The sequence below is a fragment of the Pongo pygmaeus genome, chromosome 19 (genome assembly GCF_028885625.2).
Source record: "Pongo pygmaeus isolate AG05252 chromosome 19, NHGRI_mPonPyg2-v2.0_pri, whole genome shotgun sequence".
Lineage (NCBI taxonomy): Eukaryota > Metazoa > Chordata > Mammalia > Primates > Hominidae > Pongo > Pongo pygmaeus.
In genome coordinates this window covers 96710051-96731894 of record NC_072392.2, presented here as the reverse complement: position 1 = coordinate 96731894, position 21844 = coordinate 96710051, and the positions used below count along the sequence as shown (strand labels likewise).

General features: G+C 52.6%; 1 protein-coding gene across 1 annotated transcript in view; it reads left to right on the top strand.

The window, feature by feature from the left end:
• Window positions 1-21844, top strand: part of DNAH17 (dynein axonemal heavy chain 17) — a 167174-nt gene that overhangs the window by 115898 nt on the left and 29432 nt on the right. The window contains exons 53-65 of the mRNA XM_063656557.1: window positions 428-592; window positions 792-983; window positions 7134-7400; window positions 9238-9399; window positions 11779-12012; window positions 13134-13298; window positions 14531-14626; window positions 14786-15003; window positions 15579-15786; window positions 16113-16228; window positions 18950-19142; window positions 19263-19498; window positions 20502-20624. Coding sequence (XP_063512627.1) covers window positions 428-592; window positions 792-983; window positions 7134-7400; window positions 9238-9399; window positions 11779-12012; window positions 13134-13298; window positions 14531-14626; window positions 14786-15003; window positions 15579-15786; window positions 16113-16228; window positions 18950-19142; window positions 19263-19498; window positions 20502-20624 — 2375 coding nt within the window. The remainder of the gene's footprint in view (window positions 1-427; window positions 593-791; window positions 984-7133; window positions 7401-9237; window positions 9400-11778; window positions 12013-13133; window positions 13299-14530; window positions 14627-14785; window positions 15004-15578; window positions 15787-16112; window positions 16229-18949; window positions 19143-19262; window positions 19499-20501; window positions 20625-21844) is intronic.

Genomic DNA, 21844 nt, shown 5'->3' with positions numbered 1-21844 from the left:
CGTGGCTGTGGATCGGAGGGTTCCACGCGACAATTCCGGCACGTGGCTGTGGATCGGAGTGAGGAGGAATTGACCCCTCAGTAGATCAGGGTGTGATCACCTCCCTCTGTCCACTTGGGGTGGAGAAAGGCCCTGCTTGGCTCAGTGTGCCTCGCTGGTGTGTCCCATGTGTCCTTGGCGGAATCATTTCTTTGGACTATGAATTCATTCCTGATACAGTGGGGATCAGACCCTCCCACTCTAGGAAATTTTGCCCCAGTGGTTTGCTGGGCCCACGGCAGCAGGTTTGGGCCCCTGGAGACTTGGCCTGGTACCCCGGGATGACCTCCTAGGCCACCTTGGCAAAGTACTGAGCTGCTGTTAACTATCTGTGTGGTCATGCTGGCAAAACCCAGAAGTATTGTTTTTTTTTTTTTTTTTTTTCTAGGATCTTGGTGATGAACTCTTATTTGCCAAGCCAAATATCTTCTGCCACTTTGCTCAAGGGATTGGTGATCCCAAATACGTTCCTGTAACCGACATGGCTCCTCTAAACAAGCTCCTTGCGGACGTCCTGGACAGCTACAATGAAGTTAATGCAGTCATGAATTTGGTGAGCAGGCTGGAGCTGATAGCAAGGGCACAGGACCTGGACAGGGTCACCCTCTCCGGTTGCATTATCGACATCTGAGTGGCATTGTGTGGGGCTGCATGGCACACAGTGCACACCTCAGCGTGTGCAGAGTCTGTCCTGGTGACAGAGGTGATTCCAGGTGCTACAGGATGTTGCGGGATCTCTCCGGTTTCTGCAGGTGCTGTTTGAGGACGCCGTGGCTCACATCTGCAGGATTAATCGCATCCTGGAGTCTCCCCGGGGAAATGCCCTGCTGGTGGGGGTGGGCGGCAGTGGCAAACAGAGCCTCTCCCGCCTGGCAGCGTACATCAGTGGCCTTGACGTGTTTCAGATCACCCTCAAGAAGGGCTACGGGATCCCCGACCTCAAGGTGAGAGCTTACTGTTCAATAAGCTGCCTTTTGGGGTAGGGTTAGGGAGTAAAGAAAAACTTCACTCCCTTTTCCAAAATGAAGCCAGCGAGTACAGGGAGTCCGAGCATCACCAACAGTCCTTATCTAAAGGGTCTTTTTTTTTTTTTTTTTTTAAATGCTTTACTCCATTATTTTATTATGTGTAGGGAGCCTCCCCTCCCCCCCGATAGAGGACAGATTTAATTATAAAATAGAAGTGAGTGGGAAAAATTCTCTTATCAGAAATTTCCTACGTAAAAATAAAATTTTGCTGTATTCCATCCCCTTTCAGGTAAAATTTACTTGTATTTATAAGTAGTTATCTAATATGTGGTGTATCCCATGTGACTATAAAATCACACACTATTTCTAGAGAAGACAACTACAGGCAAATAGCTTTCTCTATTTAAGTTTCATCTCAAGAATGGAAACATAAACCTTCCCATAGGAAAGATTATAAATTGCCTTGCTCCCTCTGCTCATGCACACTTTATACCTGTCTTTATTGTTCTCTCTAAAGGGTCTTTATCTTAGAAAGCAGAGGCCAGAAAACCTTCCGGCCAGAGCGCGTGCCCGTGTGACTGAGATGAAGGGTGTGAAACCTTCCGGCCTGTGTGACTGAGGGTGAAGGGTGTGAAAGCTTCCGGCCCGTGTGCGTGCCCGGGTGACTGAGGTGGAGCGTGCATCTGTCGACTACTCGATGGACACAAGTCCACAGAATCAACCGAGATCACAGAGGCAGAGAGATTGGATTCCTGCCCTTGGTCACTGAGTGTTCCAAATTGTTCCCTATTCTCTCTCCAGATTACAGAATTCAGAGCCATGACTGGGTGTCTAACTGCGTGCCTGAGATGCTGAATGGCTGCTTTTGGAATGAATGAAATAAACATTAGAGTAAACATAAGGTCTCCCATGCCCAAGACACACCGCTGAGGATTTTTATTGATTTCTTGTTCCTGAAAATCTGCTCTCCCAGGCAACTGCGTGCCATTAGTTCAGAAGGAATCATCATGCTTGAGATTAGACCTGAAATTGATTGGACCATTCTACACAGCCATGCCTTCTCTGTGTCTGTGCTGGGGCCGCTGTTGTGGGGCCAGGACGATGCCAGACCCAAGGGGGAACCCTAAGGGGACCCTCCCGCAGTACGTGGCCCTGAGACAGTCGCTGGGCTGGTGGCTTTAGCAGGCGGACCTGGAGCCAGTGATGCTGGGAGTGGTGGGAGATGTCTGCAGACAGAGACCCTGGAGGGGCAATGCAGGCTGTGCCAGGGACAGCCAACCTCTGGGAGAGCCCCCAGTTTCTGGCTGGCTGTTCTCTGCCTTCCCAGCAGATTCTATTCCATGTATAAAGGGGCCGGTCTGCTCTTTTTTGAACTCCTCAGATGGGCACTCCCGAACATAGCCCTGTCCTCTGGACCCATGAGTGAGTGGTAGTGTGTCATGGGTTCTCAGCGCATCTGATGGAGTTAGTTCATATTGGTATCTGCAGCCACTCAAGTGTCATTTGAACCTGGAGCCGTATAGTTTTACTGAGCTTTCTCCGTTGAAATCTCTAGTCTATTAACTAAATCATGTTGGTTTACGTTCATGACGGCATCGTTTTCTTGCTCTGCCTCCCTGTGGGGATTTTCTCCCTGATCCTTCCTGTTGGGGCTGATCGTGGGTGCTCAGCCTCAGCCTCAGCAGTACTATTTTATTCATCAGCATCAGCCGCTGCGGCTCTATGATCTGGGCTGTGGAATTTCACTGCCCCTACACCCATCACAAATCAGCTTTGCTATCACTGTCATTTCTTAAGCTGTTTCTGTGGATTCAGAACTAAGAGCAGAGGTAAACAGGACTAAAAGTTCCTGTATTGTATTGGGGGAGCCAGACTCCTGAGCCATTCCACATGATTATTGTTCTAATGGTGCTGCCATAGTAATAGGCTCACCCCTATGAGGGTAACATATATGTTTGTGATTATGTAATATTATAAAGTAGGTCCCGGAAGCTGTGGCACCTGCTGGAGGCTAGGGGTGCACAGGAAATGGGTGGAGAATGGACCCTGGAGGACAGCGTGCCGTGTGAAAAGCCCTGGGCTTGGTCCCAAGAAAACGAGACTCCATTAAGATGTCTGATCAGGGGATGGAGCGGGCAGGATATGGTAGTGTTCTAGGACACGGGAAGGATAGTTTGAAAGCACAGAAACTGCTGAAGGATGACCTGGGTGGAGCTGGGGCATAAGCTCTGCGACCCCACAAAGGCTGAAAGCGGGCAGGTGTGATGAGAAGGGAGAACAGAGGGGGAGGGGAAACCAGGGCCAGCGGGGGCTGTGCCTGCCGAGACGGCGTGCGTGACCTCAGGGACTCGGCTGGGGTCCAGGATCCGAAACCTTCAGGTGCTACCCCAGCTCCCTTCCCCACACCCCACACACAGCCCCCGGGGCCAGGCAGTGGGGAGTTTTTATTTCTGTGAAACCTTCCCCCCCGGCCTGAGTCAGCAGCCAGAGCTGGGCTGCCCCATGAAGAAAGCCTGTCAGCAGAATGAGGGGCCGTGGTCTCAGCGGCTCAGGTCCCCCGGCCCCCAACCCCCCAGCTTCCTGCAAATGAAAGGGGAGAGGTGAGAAGCAGCCATCGGGTGGGGTGGGGGCTTGGCCTCATGTTATTCTCAGGGAGGAGGCCTTGCTGCGTGTCTTGCACCCCCCACTCCCAAATCCTAACCCTAACCCTCGCACCCCTACTCCCTAACCCTCACACTCCTACTCCCTAATCCTAACCCTCACACCCCTACTCCCTAACCCTAATGTCTCACACACCCCCACTCCCAAATCTCGGCTCCATGTCCTGCCTATCTACTGCCAGTGGCATTGGCTATGGCAAGGAAAGGCACTGCTGCTGATGTTTTGGCCAGAGAAAGGGAAGCCTGTGCCCCTTATTAATGGCTGGTCCCTAGACGGGCCTAGATGCAGGTGACGATTGCCATCGTTGGCTGACAGTGATGACAGGGACGCAGGCAGCTCCAGCTTCAGTAGCACCATGGGGCTCTCAACCAAGATAGGAGGGAGGGTGGGGGAGAACCACCCTGGAGCCAGGCCCGGAGGAGATGAAATACCTGGGGATGAGGCGGCCAGTGCACAGCGGGACACATGGGGCTGGGAAGTGCAGGGACAGGATGCGGGTAGAGATGTGGGGGCCAGCCTCAGCAGCATAAGAGGACGGGAGTGGAGGGGACTGTGCCAGAGAGTGAGCGGGGAAGGTGAGGTGGGGACAGCCCAGGATCCAGGGGCAGCCCAGCAGTCACAGTGGGCAGGGTGAGGGCCACTCCACGTGGGACAGTGTGGCTGTGAAAGCCAGACGGGCTGGGAGTGGTGGCTCAAGCCTGTAATCCTAGCACTTTGAGAGGCCAAGGCAGGAGGATCCCTTGAGCCCAGGAGGTCGAGGCTGCAATAAGCTATGATCATGCCACTGCTCTCCAGCCTGGGCGACAGAGTGAGGCCCTAACTCTAAAAAAGTAAAATCAGAAACAAGAACAAAAAAGGAAAAGATTTCTGGTATGGTCAGTCTCCACCCAATGTCCTTTCTACACTGTGAAATGAGAAGAGTGATTTGTCTTTGACTCAAGGTCATCGCTGGCTCTCACACTATGCCCCTTGCCTCGAGGCAGGGTCCAAGGACGTAGCTTTGGCGCAAGTCCCACCTGCGGCCCACCTGCTTTTCCAGGCTCAGAGCTTCCCCTTGCTTTTTCTTAGCTTGTCAAAAGATAGAAGATTTGAGGCTGGCTTCTGACCCCGGTCAACTCCCAAAGAGGAGGCCTAGTGAGGTTTCTCTGTGAACAGAGAGATTTCAGGGAGTCGGACTTGCTTCCAAAGGATGGAGCAGCCACTGGGGTCCCTATATGGACACTTTTAAAGCCTCTTCAATAAGTACAGAAGCCCACAGGTCTTGTTTTTTAAATTAAATATTATAGATAAGCAAATCGCCAAAATGCTGGAAATACACATCACTACTTGGATGAAATTGGCAGGCATTTCTGAATGTATATATACGTGGAAATGGCATATTCAAAAATAACGAGCTATTCCTACTGCTCTGTAAAATGCTTAAAAAAAAACACTTTTCATTTATTCTTGCAAAATTCCTATGAAATCATCTTCTCACCCTGTCCTTAAATCCTGCTGTGGATGACTGTGAAAGGGGGTTGACTGTTAAGGCTCCCAGTCCAAGCCTGCAGATTATTTATTCAGGGCCCCTTTTAGGGTCTCCATTTAAGATTTTTTTCTTTCCCTTTGCATATGTGGTAAAATATACATAGTGTAAAATTGACCATTTTCACTATTATTTATTTCGTTTCTTTAAGACGGAGTCTCTGTTGCCCAGACTGGAGTGCAATGGCACAATATCGGCTCACTGCAACCTCCACCTCCTGGGTTCAAGCGATTCTCCTGCCTCAGCTTCCCAAGTACCTGGGATTACAGGCGCGTGCCACCATGCCTGGCTAATTGTTGTATTTTTTGTAGAGATGGGGTTTCACCATGTTGGCCAGGTGGTCTCCAACTCCTAACCTCAGGTGATCCACCTTCCTTGACCTCCCAAAGTGCTGGGATTACAGGCGTGAGCCACCGTGCCCGGCCTGTTTTTAAATTTTTTTTTTCTAAGACAAATAGAGTAAGATATTTTTGGCTGGGCACAGTGGCTCATGCCTGTTATCCCAGCACTTTGGGAGGCCGAGGTGGGCAGATCACTTGAGGTCAGGAGTTCAAGACCAGCCTGGCCAACATGGTAAAACCCCATCTCTACCAAAAATACAAAAATTAGCCGGGCATGGTGGCACATGCCTGTAATCTCTCAGGAGGCTGAGGCAGGAGAACTCCTTGAACCCGGGAGGCAGAGGTTGCAGTGAGCCGAGATCGCGACTGGGCGACAGAGTGAGGCTCTGTCTCAAAAAAAAAAAAAAAAATAAGACATTTTCACCACCTTTAACATCTATTTTGGTGGCATGAAGCACATTCACACTGTTGTGTGACTGTCACCACTCTCCTTCTTCAGGACCCTTTCATCTTCCCAAACAGAAGCTCTGTCTCCATTAAACAACAACTCCCCATTCCCCCAGCCCCGCCCCTGGCAACCTCCATTCTTCTTTCTGTCCCTGACTTTGACTGCTCTAGGGACCTCATGTAAGTGGAATCACATGGTATTTGTCCTTTCGTGTCTGGCTTATTTTACTCAGCATCATGTCCTGAAGGTCTGTCCATGCTATAGCACGTGTCAGAATTTCCTCCCTTTTAAAGACCAAATCATATTCCATTGCACAGATGGACCACGTTTTGTGTACCTGTTCATGCATGGATGGACACTTGGGTTGTCCTGATGGCTGCTGTGAACCTGGCTGTGCCCCGTTCAAGGTTTTGGGTCTCCTGCACCCTTCTTTTATTCTTTTCCTTAGAGACAAGGTCTTGCTGTGTTGCTCAGGCTGGTCTTGAGCTCCTGGCCTCAATCGATACTCCTACCTCGGCCTCTCAAAGCCCTAGGATTACAAGCATGAGTCTCCGCACCTGGCCTATGTTTCTTAGAAAGTTTGTCCCGTGGGCCGGGTGCGGTGGCTCACACCAATAATCCCAGCACCTTGGGAGGCTGAGGCGGGTGGATCACAAGGTCAGGAGATCGAGACCCTCCTGGCTAACACGGTGAAACCCCATCTCTACTAAAAATACAAAAAATTAGCCAGGCCTGGTGGCGGGTGCCTGTAGTCCCAGCTACTCGGGAGGCTGAGGCAGGAGAATGGTGTGAAGCTGGGAGGCGGAGCTTGCAGTGAGCCGAGATCGCGCCACTGCACTCCAGCCTGGGCGACAGAGCAAGACTCTGTCTCAAAAAAAAAAGAAAAAGAAAAAAAAAAGTTGGCCCCGTGGTGGCATGTGCCTGTAATCCCAGTTACTTAGGAGGCTGAGGCAAGAGAATTGCTTGAACCCAGGAGGCGGAGGTTGCAGTGAGCCGAGATTGCGCCATTGCCCTCCACCCTGGGTGACAGAGCGAGACTCAGTCTCAAAGAAAAAAAAAGTTGGCCCCATGGCCCTGTGCTCTGGGTGGAAGATGTCTCTAATTGAGCATCTTCTTACCAAGGCCCCTAAGCGTGTCCTCACTCCGTCCAGATCGACCTCGCTGCTCAGTACATAAAGGCTGCCGTGAAGAACATTCCCTCGGTGTTCCTGATGACAGACTCCCAGGTGGCCGAGGAGCAGTTTCTGGTGCTGATCAATGACCTGCTGGCTTCAGGAGAGATCCCCGGGCTGTTTATGGAGGATGAGGTGGAGAACATCATCTCCTCCATGCGACCCCAAGTCAAGTCCCTTGGCATGAATGACACTCGGGAAACATGTTGGAAGTTCTTCATCGAAAAAGTGCGCAGACAGCTCAAGGTGGGACCCCCGTCTTCGGCAGGGCCTCAGGAGCCCAGCTTGGTGCCCGTGGCGTACAGGGTTTGAGTTTTTGCTCTGCATAGAGCAGGAGGACTGATCCTTCACGGGATGTGAAATCCTGTTAGGAGAGTGTGAGGGGTGGGGCTGTCTGATGAACCTGAGCCTGGAGACTTTTTCACGTGGGTCGTTAGAGGTATCTTGGGGCCAAAAGAAGTGTTTTACAGTCGTCCTTTGGTATCTGAGGAGGTTGGATTCCACGACCCCCATGGATACCAGAATCCACGGAGGGATGGATGCTAAAGGCCCCGATATAAAACAGTGTTGTATTTTTGAACACGCTCCCCTCTACTTTAAATCATCTCTAGATTACTTATAATACCTAATATAATGTAAAATGCTATGTAAATAGTTGTTATACTATATTTTTATTTGTATTATTTTTTATTGTTATATTTTTTTTTTAACAATTTTCAGTCCATGGTTGGTTAAATCCACAGATGTAGACAGACAGCCGACTCTATGTGGACCCCCTCCCCACGCATGGCTAGTTTAAGTAGATAAATGCACTTTGACTTTCTCTCTCTCTCTCTTTTTTTTTTTTTTTTTTTTTTTTTTGAGATGGAGTTTCACTTGTCGCCCAGGCTGGAGTGCAATGGTGCGATCTTAGCTCACTGCAACCTCTGCCTCCTGGGTTAAAATGGTTCTCCAGCCTCAGCTTCCCAAGTAGCTGGGATTACAGGTGCCCACCACCACGCCCGGCTAAATTTTGTATTTTTAGTAGAGACGGCGTTTCACCATGGTGGCCAGGCTGGTCTCGAACTCCTGACCTCAGGTGATACACCTGCCTCAGCCTCCCAAAGTGCTGCCTGGCCACACCTTGACTTTCAACATCGCCTCTAGGGTAAGCAGGCTAAACTCCCCTAGTAGGACAGAGAACCCCTTGGACCTATTGGCCCCATCCTCTCGGACCTATTGGCCCCATCCTCTCCAGAGTTCGGTGGTGCTGCCTTTTGCGGGGTGAAAACCCCATAGCTCTCCTGGGCACCTGCCGGCCATCGTTTTCCCCTGCTTGACTCAAACAGAGCAGGGGCCCTCCCTCCCCTCTGCGGGCTGTGTAGCCCAGTTAGTGAATGTTATCTGTGAGCCAAAGGCGTCCCCTGATGGGCGCTGCCTGCTTCTGGACCCTCTTTGGTGCCCTGCCAGTGCCGGCTCTGTCCTCACCCTCACGTCATCACGCAGTGAAGGGTGCAAAGTCAGCCAAGCGTGAGCCACCCCCATCAATGGCAGCGTCCGTGCAACACCTACGCCAGGAAAGGGGACCAGAGAGCAAGGGCAGCTGGGAGGCTGAGACCCATGACAAGGGAGGTCCTTATCTAGCCAGAGAGCCCCTCAGGCCTGTCTCCACAGCACCTTCTCCAGCTGGGGTCCCAGGGACTCCCTGCCCTTTCTTGGAATTAGCCACTATCTCTCAGGGCCCAGCGGGGACCCTTCCTGCTGAACCGAAGGGCTTGGAGCCCGGCCCATTCTGGGGCCTCATCTGCCCAGTGTGGATGCCCACTCCCCATTCCTTCCTTTGCCCAGCCTTTTTTAGAGAGGCAAGGGCCCCTTCCGGAGGGATTGGGACTGCTAGTGGAGAGGCATGAAGCCAGATGAGCATTTATCCACTGCAATGCAGCGGCCGCCCTTCAAACCCAGAACTGGGACTGTGCTGCCCAGACCCTGGGCAGCTGAGCCTGGCAGGGTGCATTGCTTTCTGGCAGAGCTTTCTGCAGAGTGATGGATTAGGCCCCAGCACTGCAGTCCCAGTGGGCAGCGCATCTGTGTCTCCCACACCCAGGTGATCCTGTGTTTCTCCCCTGTGGGCTCCGTGCTGCGGGTACGAGCCAGAAAATTTCCAGCTGTGGTCAACTGCACGGCCATCGACTGGTTCCACGAGTGGCCGGAAGATGCCCTGGTGTCCGTCAGCGCGCGCTTCCTGGAGGAGACCGAGGGGATTCCTGTGAGTCACTGAGGCCACCTCTGCCTGAGCACAGAGCCCAGAGGACAAGGACAGGTCCAAGGGCTGGCTCCCTGGGAGAGAAGGGCGCTGGGACCAGGGTGAGCCGGAGGACAAGGACAGGCCCAAGGGCTGGCTCCTTGGGAGAAAAGGGCGCTGGGATTAAAGTGAGCCAAGTGAGGCATCCGCCTTGGGCTCAACGTTTAAGAGGCTGCGAAAAACCTCAGGCATCAAGATAAGTGAGGTTTTAATGTAATATTTTTGAAAATCAAAATTGGCGCTAAAAAATTCATGATCAACACACCATCAGAATTGTAAACCAAGGTGGGCTGTTGGGTTTTTTTGTTTCATTGTCCTGCAATCCTGTGCCAGGGAGGGGTGGTTTCCAATCAGCCCCCGCCTGGCCAAGGCTCCAGGGCCAGTTCAGGAGGGCTGAGGACATGCAGCGTGCAGACAGATCGGGCCACTCAGGCTTTCTGCCTTGCCTCGAGCACTTGGCTGGAGAGCCTGTATTTGCTGGGATAAGTATACACAAGGGCACACGCATTGCCTCATGCACCTCAGGGGAAATGACAAGTCCGACATTCTCTTGCAGTCTCTTTTCATTGAAAGATGGTGCCCAGGGCCGGGGGTGGTGACTCACGCCTGTAATCCCAGCACTTTGGGATGCCAAGGCGGGCGGATCACTTGAGGTCAGGAGTTCGAGACCAGCCTGGCCAACATGGTGAAACCCCGTCTCTACCAAAAATATAAAAAATTAGTCGGGTGTAGTGGTGCATGCCTGTAATCCTAGCTACTCCAGAGTCTAAGGCAGGAGAATCACTTAAACCCGGGAGGTGGAAGTTTCAGTAAGCCGAGATTGTGCCACCACAATTCAGCCTGGGCAACAGAGCAAGACTCCATGTCAAAAAAAACAAAAAACAGTGAAAGATGGTGCCCATGTTCACTGTTTGAGCTCAATGCTTGCCTGGAAATTACCCATAAACCCTGGCTCACTTTTGACCAACTCAGTAGCGGGGATGAGCAGCCCTTGGAATAAACCTCCCTTTATTACCATCTCTTGTTTCTTTTGAACACATATTCAGTTATTAAGTAAGATAGAATAAACCTGAAACAGGCCGGGCGCGGTGGCACACGTCTGTAATCCCAGTACTTTGGGAGGTCGAGGCGGGTGGATCACGAGGTCAGAAGATCGAGACCATCCGGCTAACATGGTGAAACCTCGTCTCTACTAAAAAAATAGAAAAAAAATTAGCCAGGCATGGTGCCAGGTGCCTGTAGTCCCAGCTACTTGGGAGGTTGAGGCAGGAGAATGGCGTGAACCCGGGAGGCAGAGCTTGCAGTGAGCCGAGATCGCGCCACTGCACTCCAGCCTGGGTGACAGAGCGAGACTCCGTCTCAAAAAAAGAATAAACCTGAAACTAGCTTCTCTTTTTCCTAGTTTTTAAAGATGGGAAAAAAAGCCTGCTTGCCATTAGAGCATTCATTGTATGAGATTAGCCACTCCCAGGAACTCTGCAGTTCAAAGGTGTCCCTTGGAGCATAGATCTGGGTTTCTAGTTCCCAAGGCGGAGACTTCCTAGAAACAGGCATTGGCCCCACCACCAGCACTATATATACATCCTGAAATGTGTGTGTTGGATGAATTCATTACTTTTCAAAACGTCCTGAATTAAAATTAACATTGCTGAGACAATTTCTGGGGCAAAGCTCCCAGTGCCTGCCTTCACGTAGGTGGGCAGGCCCAAAGGGCTGGGGAAACAGGTTCTAAATCCCAGGACCCAGCCTTGGTAATGAACAATAAATATTTGCAGAATTACCTGGGATATGAAAACATATTCTCAGCCTTGTACTTTTTCAGGTATGCAGGTATGTGAATGCGTGTGCACGTGCATATATGCAGGTATGTGAATGCATGTGCACGTGCATATATGCAGGTATGTGAATGCGTGTGCACGTGCATATATGCAGGTATGTGAATGCGTGTGCACGTGCATATATGCAGGTATGTGAATGTGTGTGCACGTGTATATATGCAGGTATGTGAATGCGTGTGCATGTGTATAGATGCAGGTATGTGAATGTGTGCACATATACGTGTGTGCATGTATGCATGTGTGTGCATGTATGCGTGTGTGTGTCAGATAATGATAATAAGCTCTGCTGTGTCCTGTGCACTGAGCTAAACCCTTCCATGGTGCAGTGCCCACAAGGGCCCCAGGATTTGTTGCTCTCAGGAGCCCCTTTGGGCAGTTGAAGACACTGAGGTTGAGAGCGGTCTTGGGGCATCTTGTCCAGGGCCCCTGGTGAGTCCGGGGGAGCCCCGCTTTGCTGATTTGCAGGATGGTGTCCCAGGGATGACTGGCTGTCTCATCTTTGTAGTGGGAAGTCAAGGCCTCCATCAGCTTCTTCATGTCCTACGTGCACACCACCGTCAACGAGATGTCTAGGGTGTACCTGGCTACCGAGAGGCGCTACAACTACACCACACCCAAAACCTTTCTGGAGCAGATCAAACTGTACCAGAACCTGCTGGCCAAGAAGAGAACGGAACTTGTTGCCAAAATCGAGAGGCTGGAGAATGGCCTGATGAAGCTGCAGAGCACAGCTTCCCAGGTAGGAGAGAGGGGCTGGCTGCCAGCTCCCGTGAGTCCCCTGGAGGCCTCGCAGGAGCTGCTACTGTCACAGGCATCTACGGGCTGGTCACACCGGGGCTCAGCACTGCCTAAAGTAAGATGAGCACGCTTCCTGCCTTTGAGAAGCATTCACTCCTATGCTAGAGTTAGTATACTTGTCATAACAAAAAAACAGACTCAAAATGCTTTCACAATGTTGATCGTATGGAGGCGCATTACACAGGGGATGGCAGCTGCCCCGTGTCTGGTGAGATTTGATCATCATGCCCAGTGCAGTCAATAAAAATGCATTTGTTCATTCGTAAATGCCATTCATACCATGGGGCCTGGCTCAAAAACCTCCCTGGATCCTTTCCTCCACACCGTATTGATCTTTAAGGGTTCTGCCTGCTTCAAGCCTCCTCCATCGTGCAGTCCCGGCTCCTTCATCTTTATTGCCTACCATTGACACCGTGTGAGGGGGCCTGAAAATAGCTGCCACCTCCCTGCTGGAGTTGTGAACAGACTGGGACCTCCCACTTGCTTCCGGGGGAGCTTTCGCACCCCTGCCCCCCTCCCAAACTCTCGCTGTCACTCTCCCACCAGCCTGGAGGGGCCCTGGCCAGCCCTGCTCAGCACTGCAACTCAGTTGGCATTTGAGACAGAGTCTCGCTCTGTCATCCAAGCTGGAATGCAGTGGTGCAATCATGGCTCACTGCAGCCTGGACTTCCTGGGCTCAAGCGATCCTCCCACCTCAGCCTCCCAGGTAGCTGGGACCACAGGCACAGGCTACCATGCCTTGCTAATTTTTTTTATTGTTTATACAGACAGGGTCTCACTCTGTTGCCCAGGCTGCAGTTGATATTTTTCTATTCAGTCACCTTGCCAACTCCTTTGAGCACCAGGAATGTCTCATACTTTTGACCCTGTGTACGCAGTCAGGGTTCAATACTTACTTTTAAGATATTGAAAAGACTCTCCAAAATGAGTCACTGGGAGTCGTTAAGACACAGCCCTGCCGTTCTGCCCCTCTGTGGCTCCCACCCCTCGTCTGCCCAGTGCGGAGCAGCATGTGTTGGCTGAGGCCCACGCTTGCTGTTTCTCGGTTTCTCCTTCCCCAGGTGGATGACTTGAAAGCCAAGCTGGCGATTCAGGAGGCTGAGCTCACGCAGAAGAATGAGAGCGCAGATAAACTGATCCAGGTGGTCGGCATCGAGGCCGAGAAGGTCAGCAAAGAGAAGGCCATTGCTGACCAGGAAGAAGTCAAGGTCGAGGTCATCAATAAGGTAGGTGAAGGCAGCCCAGCGTGGCCTCGGGAAGGCTGCTGCACTGGCCAGGCCTCCCGGGCTTCCCCATGTGGTCAGGTGCCATTGACAGGCGTGGGCAAGGCTGAGACTTACATAGAAGGACAAGGTTCCTAAACCAGTGGGACCCCCAAAGGAGTCTCTCCCAGGGGAAGGCCCCCGCTCTGAAGCAGGCTTTCCTTAGAAAACTCCCATCCTCGTGGCCGAGCTCCTCCATGTTCAGCCCCCAGCCCACAGTGGCAGCCTCACCAGGAGCTTGTGAGAAATGCAGGCTCTCGGGCTCCAGCTCAGCTCTGCTCAATGGGGCCTGCATGTCAACAAAATGCCCACGATCCGTGAGCATGGGAGAGGTTAAGAAGACCTCACTGGAGCCTGGTCCTCAGACGTGCGGCTCTGGGGCCCCCCACAGAGGGTAGGATGTTACTGGCCTGGGGGTGGGCTCCTTGCTGGTTTGGGGGGTGGCTGAGGTTGAGAACCACTGCTTAGAGGGAGCGTCTTCATCATCTTTGGAGCCTGAAGGTCACAGCATCATTGGTGCAGCTTCTCATCACCCCTCCCTGGGTGCTTTTTTTGTCATCAGTCCCACATCTGTGTAATTATTTAGGAGCATTCCAGTCATTGCCCACTGTCTCCTGAGTGAATGAATGAGTATGTGCATGAATGAGGGAGGTGCTACTTTCTTAGAGGTGGGTGAGCTATACACTCTGAGATGTTCCATTTTGGATGGATTATGAAACAGCCCCAGAAACAGGACTGCAAAGTCAAGGTGGTCTCAGTAGCCCCTGGATTTCCCCTCCAGTCTTGGAAGCTCAAGCCAATAGAAGGAATAGTTTCCATTCCAGAATTCCACCCAACTGCCAAGGCATTGCTCGTTCTGACCTGAGCGTTGTGGGGCAGAGCAGAGGAGGCAGGGAGGAAGGTGGGCTCCAGACAGGAGCCAAGCACACACGGAGGGATGTCGGCAAAGCAGCACAGTCAGCAAATGCAGCAAATGAGTGGTGGCTGGAGGGGCAGCCTCTCTTGTGGAGCTCAGACCTGCTGGGGCCTGGGCTGCCCCTCGCCACTGCTGCCTACACATGCACATGTGCACATACACGCATGCACACACATACACTCATGCACACATGTACACACATGCACACACATGCATGTACACGCCCCCACAGGCACACGGACAGACCTGCAGTAACCTCTTCTGTCCGTCTTCCTTCCAGAATGTCACTGAGAAGCAAAAGGCCTGTGAAACAGACCTGGCCAAAGCAGAACCGGCCCTGCTGGCAGCCCAGGAGGCTCTGGACACTCTGAATAAGGTAAAGGGGGAGGGAAAGAAAGGGGACCCCGGCCTGGTTGGAGAGGAAGCTGCCTTCGCTGTTGGCGTGGGTGGTGACACACTCATGGCGGCTTCCTTGGGGCATCGCCGAGGACCCGGTCCAAACTTCCATCGGACTCATCCTGTCTGTTATATGCAGAACAACCTGACAGAGCTGAAGTCTTTTGGGTCCCCACCAGACGCCGTGGTCAACGTCACCGCCGCCGTCATGATTCTGACTGCGCCTGGGGGCAAGATCCCCAAGGACAAGAGCTGGAAGGCGGCCAAGATCATGATGGGCAAGGTGGACACCTTCCTAGACTCCCTGAAGAAGTTTGACAAGGAGCACATCCCCGAGGCCTGCCTGAAGGCCTTCAAGTGAGTCAGGGCTGGGCCTCACGGCCAGGGCTTCCCTCCGATTCTCCATCAGGCCAAGGCAGAGTGCTGAGGTGAAGCGTGGCCTCAGGCTCCTGGGGCCTGTGGCTCAAAATCTAGGCAGCCCCTTCCCCATACAGCGCCCCAAGAACACAGCTGACAAGCTCAGCAGCGGGAACCCTCAGGTCACAGGTCTGAGAGAGAGGCCGGCCAGGCCCTAAGAGGTCAGCGGCACCTGTGAGAACAGCTGACCACACAAGTACATGCATTGCACACATGAATACCATCCCCAAAATGTAACACCTGCCACATCATCTCTTCTGCGTCTCATCCATCTAACCTTATAGTTTCAGTCTCCTGGTGCCGACTTGGAAAACTGGGCAATGCCACTGTGGGGTAATGGGAGTGGGAGAGCAGAGCCGGTGGGGGGTGGCCTCTAGGGCCAGCCTGAGTGTGTGAATCCCAGCGCTGCCCCTCCAGAGCTGTGCCACCCTGGGCAAGACACTCAGCCTCTCTGAGCCCGTTTTGCCGGAGCAGGACAGGGTGACGACTCCGGCCCGCTGGTGTTCCCTCGCTAGGCCCTACCAAGGCAACCCGACGTTCGACCCCGAGTTCATCCGCTCCAAGTCCACGGCCGCCGCCGGCCTGTGCTCCTGGTGCATCAACATCGTCCGCTTCTACGAGGTCTACTGCGACGTGGCGCCCAAGAGGCAGGCACTGGAGGAGGCTAATGCAGAGCTGGCAGAGGCGCAAGAGAAGCTGTCCCGGATCAAAAACAAGATTGCCGTAAGTGCCGGCTCGCTCCCGTCCCTGCGAAACACCAGAGTCACTTGCTCGCGCTGCCGGTCAATACCTCTGTTGAAAATGGGTTGGCACGGCCCGCCGTCGTGAATTATTCAGCAGTGCGAGAGGATGCAGGCAGAGGCAGAGGCAGGGGCCAGATGGTGCCGGGAGCTGCTTGGTGTCCTTGGCCTCCATGCTCCAGAGGGCTCTCAGCCTTTGTGGAAGCCTCTTCCACACTGAACGCTCACAGGGCCCAGCCCTGCTGCCGCTGCAGGGTGCTAGAGATGCCTAGTGGGGTTTTCCAGCGGCTTTCCAACTTGGTTTTGCAGGAACTTAACGCCAACCTGAGCAACCTAACCTCAGCGTTTGAAAAAGCAACAGCTGAGAAAATCAAGTGTCAGCAAGAGGCCGATGCCACGAACAGGGTGATCTTACTGGCGAACAGGTATCGGCTCTTCCCCGAGACCACCCTCCTGCTCTCAGACCCCCTGAGAGGGACAAGCCCATGCACCTGCCTTGGGAGGAAGAGGAGGGAGCCCAGGTGGAAGCAGCCAGGTTGCCACTTTCACTTCTTGAGCTCAAAGTAATTAGGATAAAACTTGGCCTCTTGCATAGTCAGTGGCCTCCACAAAATATGCCCTGTCGCGTGGTTCCAAGTAACCCACACTGGCCTGGGACACTGGGTCCCACGGGGCTTGATCTGGGGCATTACTCAGTCATAACCCACTCTCAGCCACCACGTGGCTTCCAGAGTCATTTTGCGCCAGTGGACAGTCATTTCACGGATTACATCACGGTTTGGGGCTCCAGAGTAGTGTCGTCCACTAGGGATATAATGCCAGGTGCCAGATGTGGATGTGTCACCTTAACTTTTCCAGCAGCCACATTTAAAAAGCACAGAGGCTGGCTGGGTGCAGTGGCTCACGCCTGTAATCCCAGCAGTTTGGGAGGCCGAGGCTGGCAGATCACTGGAGGTCAGGAGTTCGAGACCAGCCTGGCCAACATGACGAAACCCCATCTTACTAAAAATACAAAAATTAGCCAGACAAGCCGGGCGCAGTGCCTCACGCCTGTAATCACAGCACTTTGGGAGGCCAAGGTGGGTGGATCACCTGAGGACAGGAGTTCGAGAGCAGCCTGGCCAACATGGTAAAAACCCCGTCTCTACTAAAAATACAAAAATTAGCTGGGTGTGGTGGCAGGTGCCTGTTATCCCAGCTATTTGGGAGGCTGAGGCAGGAGAATCACTTGAACCCAGGAGGCGGAGGTTGCAGTGAGCCGAGATCGTGCCATTTTACTCCAGCCTGGGCAACAAGAGTAAAACTGTCTTAAAAAAAAAAAAAAAAAAAAAAGGCCAGGCTTGGCTGTGCGCACCTGTAGTCCCAGCACTTGGAGGGCTGAGGTGGGAGTTTGCAACCAGCCTGAGCAACATAGTGACACCCCATCTCCCCATCTCTACAAAAAAAATTGTTTAAGTACAAAGAAATAGTTATAATTTTATTTAACCCCAAATATCCAAAATATTATTTCAACACGTAACTAATATAAAAATTATCAATGAGGTATTTCCTCTGCTTGTTTTCACCCTGAGCCCTGACACTCTGCATGTCTTTTTTTTTTTTTTTTTTTAATTTTTTTTTTGGAGACGGAGTCTCACTCTGTCACCCAGGCTGCAGTGCAGTGGCACGATCTTGGCTCACTGCAACCTCCATCTCCTGGGTTCAAGTAATTCTTGTGCCTCAGTCTCCCGAGTAGATGGGACCACAGATGCATGCCACCACACCCGGCTAATTTTTACATTTTTAGTAGAGACAGGGTTTCACCATGTTGGCCGGGGTGGTCTCGAACTCCTGACCTCAGGTGATCCACCTGCCTCGGCCTTCTAAAGTGCTGGGATTACAGGCATGAGCCACCGCACCCGGCCCCTTCATGCCTTTTAACACAGAGCACATCTCAGAGCAGACCTGCCATGGTCCCAGTGTTTGGGAGCCCCAGGGCTGGCAGCTGCCTGCTGAACAATGCAGCTCGGGAGTGTGCCTTTCCTGTTCTCACAGGGGAGCACCTGGAGCCTCAGCAGAGCCTGGGGCTGAGTCTGTTCCAGGCCTGCAAGCTGTGTTTTCTCCTCCTCAGTGGGTGGCTGGCAGCGATGGGCCAGTTGTCAGCCGTGAGTGCCCCAGGCTGTATGAGGCTGGCCTTCAGGGTAGTGCCCCAGGTATGAGGGATTTAACCTCACCTGCCAAATCCAAGTGATCTCTAGGTCACTGGGAAGTAAGGGCTGCTCAGATGGTGCCACAGACAGACCCTCAGTGGCCCTAACAGGAAACCTGGACTTGCAACAAACATGCCAACGCTCTCAGACCCATGGTGCGCCTCTGAAGGTCAGGGACCAGTCCTCAAGCCGGTAGCCTGAGAAGCACGAGGTGCACTGTGGAGTCCCCGCTCCATGCAGGACCAGGTGCCTTCTGGATGCCACATCGTTCTGTGGCCACCGTGGTCCTCACCCGGGCTCTGTCACCAGCTGGTCGAGACGGTGCTCTGTGGTGTCTGGCGGCATCTTCAGCACAGGGGAGAGGCAATCAAATGGCATCAGCCATAGCCGGGTGTCAATGCAGGCAACTTGGGTGTCAATGCGGGCGACTTGGGAAGAGGAAACACAGCATTCCTAAGGGCTGCCAAGGAGTTTTTTGTTTTTGTTTTGAGACGAAGTCTTGCTCTGTCACCCTGGCTGGAATGCAGTGGCCCAATCTCGGCTCCCTGCAACCTCCGCCTCCTGGGTTCAAGCAATTCTCCTGCCTTGGCCTCTTGAATAGCTGGGACTACAGGCATGGGCCACGCACCCAGCTAGTTTTTTATATTTTTAGTAGAGACGGGGTTTCACCATGTTGGCCAGGCTGGTCTCGACCCCCTTACCTCAAGTGATCCCCCCACCTCAGCCTCCCAAAGTGCTGGGATTGCAGGCATGACCACCACACCCGGCCACAAAGCATGATTTGGGCTTCTCTAAAGCATTTCCTCACAAAAACTCCCCAAGAGCATTTTCATCGTTGAGCCACTGAGCCAGGTGCAGACACTTCTGAAGATTCACAGAGGTGCAGAGGTGGAGGCTTGTCTGGTCCAGTTCTCTCACTTATGCAAACATGTTTTATTCTCTCTCGTTCCGCTTCAGGCTGGTGGGGGGATTAGCATCGGAAAACATCCGCTGGGCTGAGTCCGTGGAGAACTTCAGGAGCCAGGGGGTCACGCTGTGTGGGGACGTCCTGCTCATCTCTGCCTTCGTATCCTACGTGGGCTACTTCACCAAGAAATACCGGAATGAGCTGATGGAGAAATTCTGGATCCCTTACATACGTAACTTAAAGGTAAGGAGTGGAGTCCTGGCTGGGCGCGGTGGCTCACGCCTTTAATGCCAGCACTTTGGGAGGCCGAGGCGGGCGGATCACGAGGTCAGGAGATCTAAGAAAGTGTGCCTCCCGGGTCAGGTCCCCATCCCGATCACGAATGGCCTGGATCCCTTGAGCCTGCTGACAGATGATGCAGATGTGGCCACCTGGAACAACCAGGGCCTCCCCAGCGACCGCATGTCCACCGAGAATGCCACCATCCTGTGCAACACCGAGCGGTGGCCACTGATCGTGGACGCCCAGCTCCAAGGAATCAAGTGGATCAAAAACAAATACAGGAGTGAACTGAAAGCCATCCGCCTGGGACAGAAGAGGTGTGTGTGGGCGCAGGACCTGGGCCAAAGCCCACCTCTGCTTGGAAATGCACCTTAGGCATTCCACATTGGTTCAATGGATGGGTGGGTCTTTAAATACAAGTACTAGCCCACAGGTTTTAAATTTGTCTTGGGGAACAGCAGCAGTAGTAAAGAATGAAATGAGGAGCTCTTTTCCCTTCCCCTTTCCCCATCACCTGCTGCTCCTGTAGGGAAGGGAGAGTGAGATGGAGGCTCAGGCCTGGGGTTGCCTCCTGCTTTGCCATTTGCTGGCTGGGAGGTTTGAGGCTGGTCATGTTCTTGGGTCTCGTGGTCTGTGTTCTCATCACAGTTGAGAAACAATGGCTGTAATGACACAGGTACAGTGATGCCCTGCCTTCCTAGCGGTGCTGGAAAATCCAGTGGCGGGTGGATATGAAAACATTTGCCTCTGTGGCCATAAAGCTACTCAAAGCTGCTTCCAGCCCGGGCGTGGTGGCTCATACCTGTAATCTCAGCACTCTGGGAGGCTGAGGAAGGAGGATCGCTTGAGCTCAGGAGTTTGAGACCAGGCTGGGCAACAGAATGAGACCTCATCTCTCCAAAAAAAAAAAAAAAAAAAAAAAAACCTAGTTTGGTATGGTGGCAGGAGCCTGTAGTCCCAGCTACTCAGGAGGCTGAGATGGGAGGATCACTTGCGCCTGGGAGGCCAAGGTCAAGGTTGCAGTGAACGCTGCTCACACCTCTGCACTCCAGCCTGGGCCAGAGAATGAGACCCTGTCTCAAAAAGCAAAACTCTCTCCATTTTCATCTCTACTCCTATAAGAGCACAGGGGCAGTTTACAAAGAAGCCCCTCAGCTCCTTTCAGGAAAGGGCGAGCTGTTGGGAACAAGTTGTGGGCTCCTAGGTCAGCCCTTGCTTGGCGCCATCTCGCTCAGAGGGCAGGGGCTGCTGGTCGGCGCGTGCGCACTGTTCCATCGCGAGGCCCTCTGCCGTGAACCAGCTTCCGTGCTGTGCCCGCAGCTACCTGGATGTCATCGAGCAGGCCATCTCGGAAGGGGACACCTTGCTCATTGAGAACATCGGCGAAACCGTGGACCCCGTGCTGGACCCTCTACTGGGCAGGAACACGATTAAAAAGGGAAAGTGAGTTGTTGCCACCTCCGTGGCTTGAGCCAGGTAAACATCTTCAGGCCCGAGGCCTGGGTGTGCGCATGTAGAGAAACGCCCGGAATTTCCTTTGCTTCCCTGGTAAGCAGCAAGGGCTTTGACAAAATGCCTGCTGGTGGGAAGGAACCCCCAGCTCCCGAGGAAAGACTGGAAAGAGGGGCCGCATCCCAATTAGGAATATCTCCGCCAACATTTTATCAGTGATCGCCTCCAGATGGGGAGGCTTGAGGGTGACGTCTTTCTTCTTTCTGTTGTTTGGCATTTTGCAAATCTTGGGACTGTATTACCTTTAAAAATTCACATGAGATTCACATAAAATTAACCACATTAAAGTGCACAATTCAAGAGCATTTGGTACACTCACGATGTTGTACAAACACATCTGTCCAGTTGCACATTTTTACCACCCCGAAAGGAAGCCCTGTACCCACTCTTCTTCTTCATTCCCCTCCCTCCTGAGCCCTAGACACCCACTAGTCTGTTCTCTGTGTCTGTGGATTTGCCTATTCTGGACATTTCCTCTGAATAGAATCAAGCAACATGTGTCTTTTTGTGTCTGGCTCTTTTTACTCAGCATTTTTTGTTTGTTTTTTGAGACGAAGTCTCGCTCAGTCGTCCAGGCTGGAGTCCAGTGGTACGATCTCTGCTCACTGCAGCCTCTGCCTCTTGGGTTCAAGTGATTCTCCTGCCTCAGCCTCCCAAGTAGCTGGGATTACAGGCACACACCAACATGCCCAGCTAATTTTTGTATTTTTAGTAGAGACAGGGTTTCCCCATGTTGGCCAGGATGATCTCGAACTCCTGACCTCAGGGGATCCACCTGCCTTGGCCTCCCAAAGTGCTGGGATTACAGGCAGGAGCCACCACACCCAGCCTTTACTTAGCATGTTTTTTGGGGTCATGCACGTGGTCGCATGTGTCAGTCCTTCATTCCTCTTTATGGCAGAATCATTTTCCATGTGTGGCTGGGCGCATTTTATTTGTCCACTCATCAGCTGATGCATGGAGCTTGTATTATTCATTTTACAATTTTAAAAAATTAAATCTACTTTAAAAATGTAAATGTCAGAGCTGACAGAAGCCACCTTTAAATGCAGAGACGCATACAGAAACCCAGAACGGGGTGGCAAATCAATATGCGGAGGTCCTAGACTCTGGGAAGGGCCTGGTGTAAGTGCTGAGGGGTTGAGCTAGCC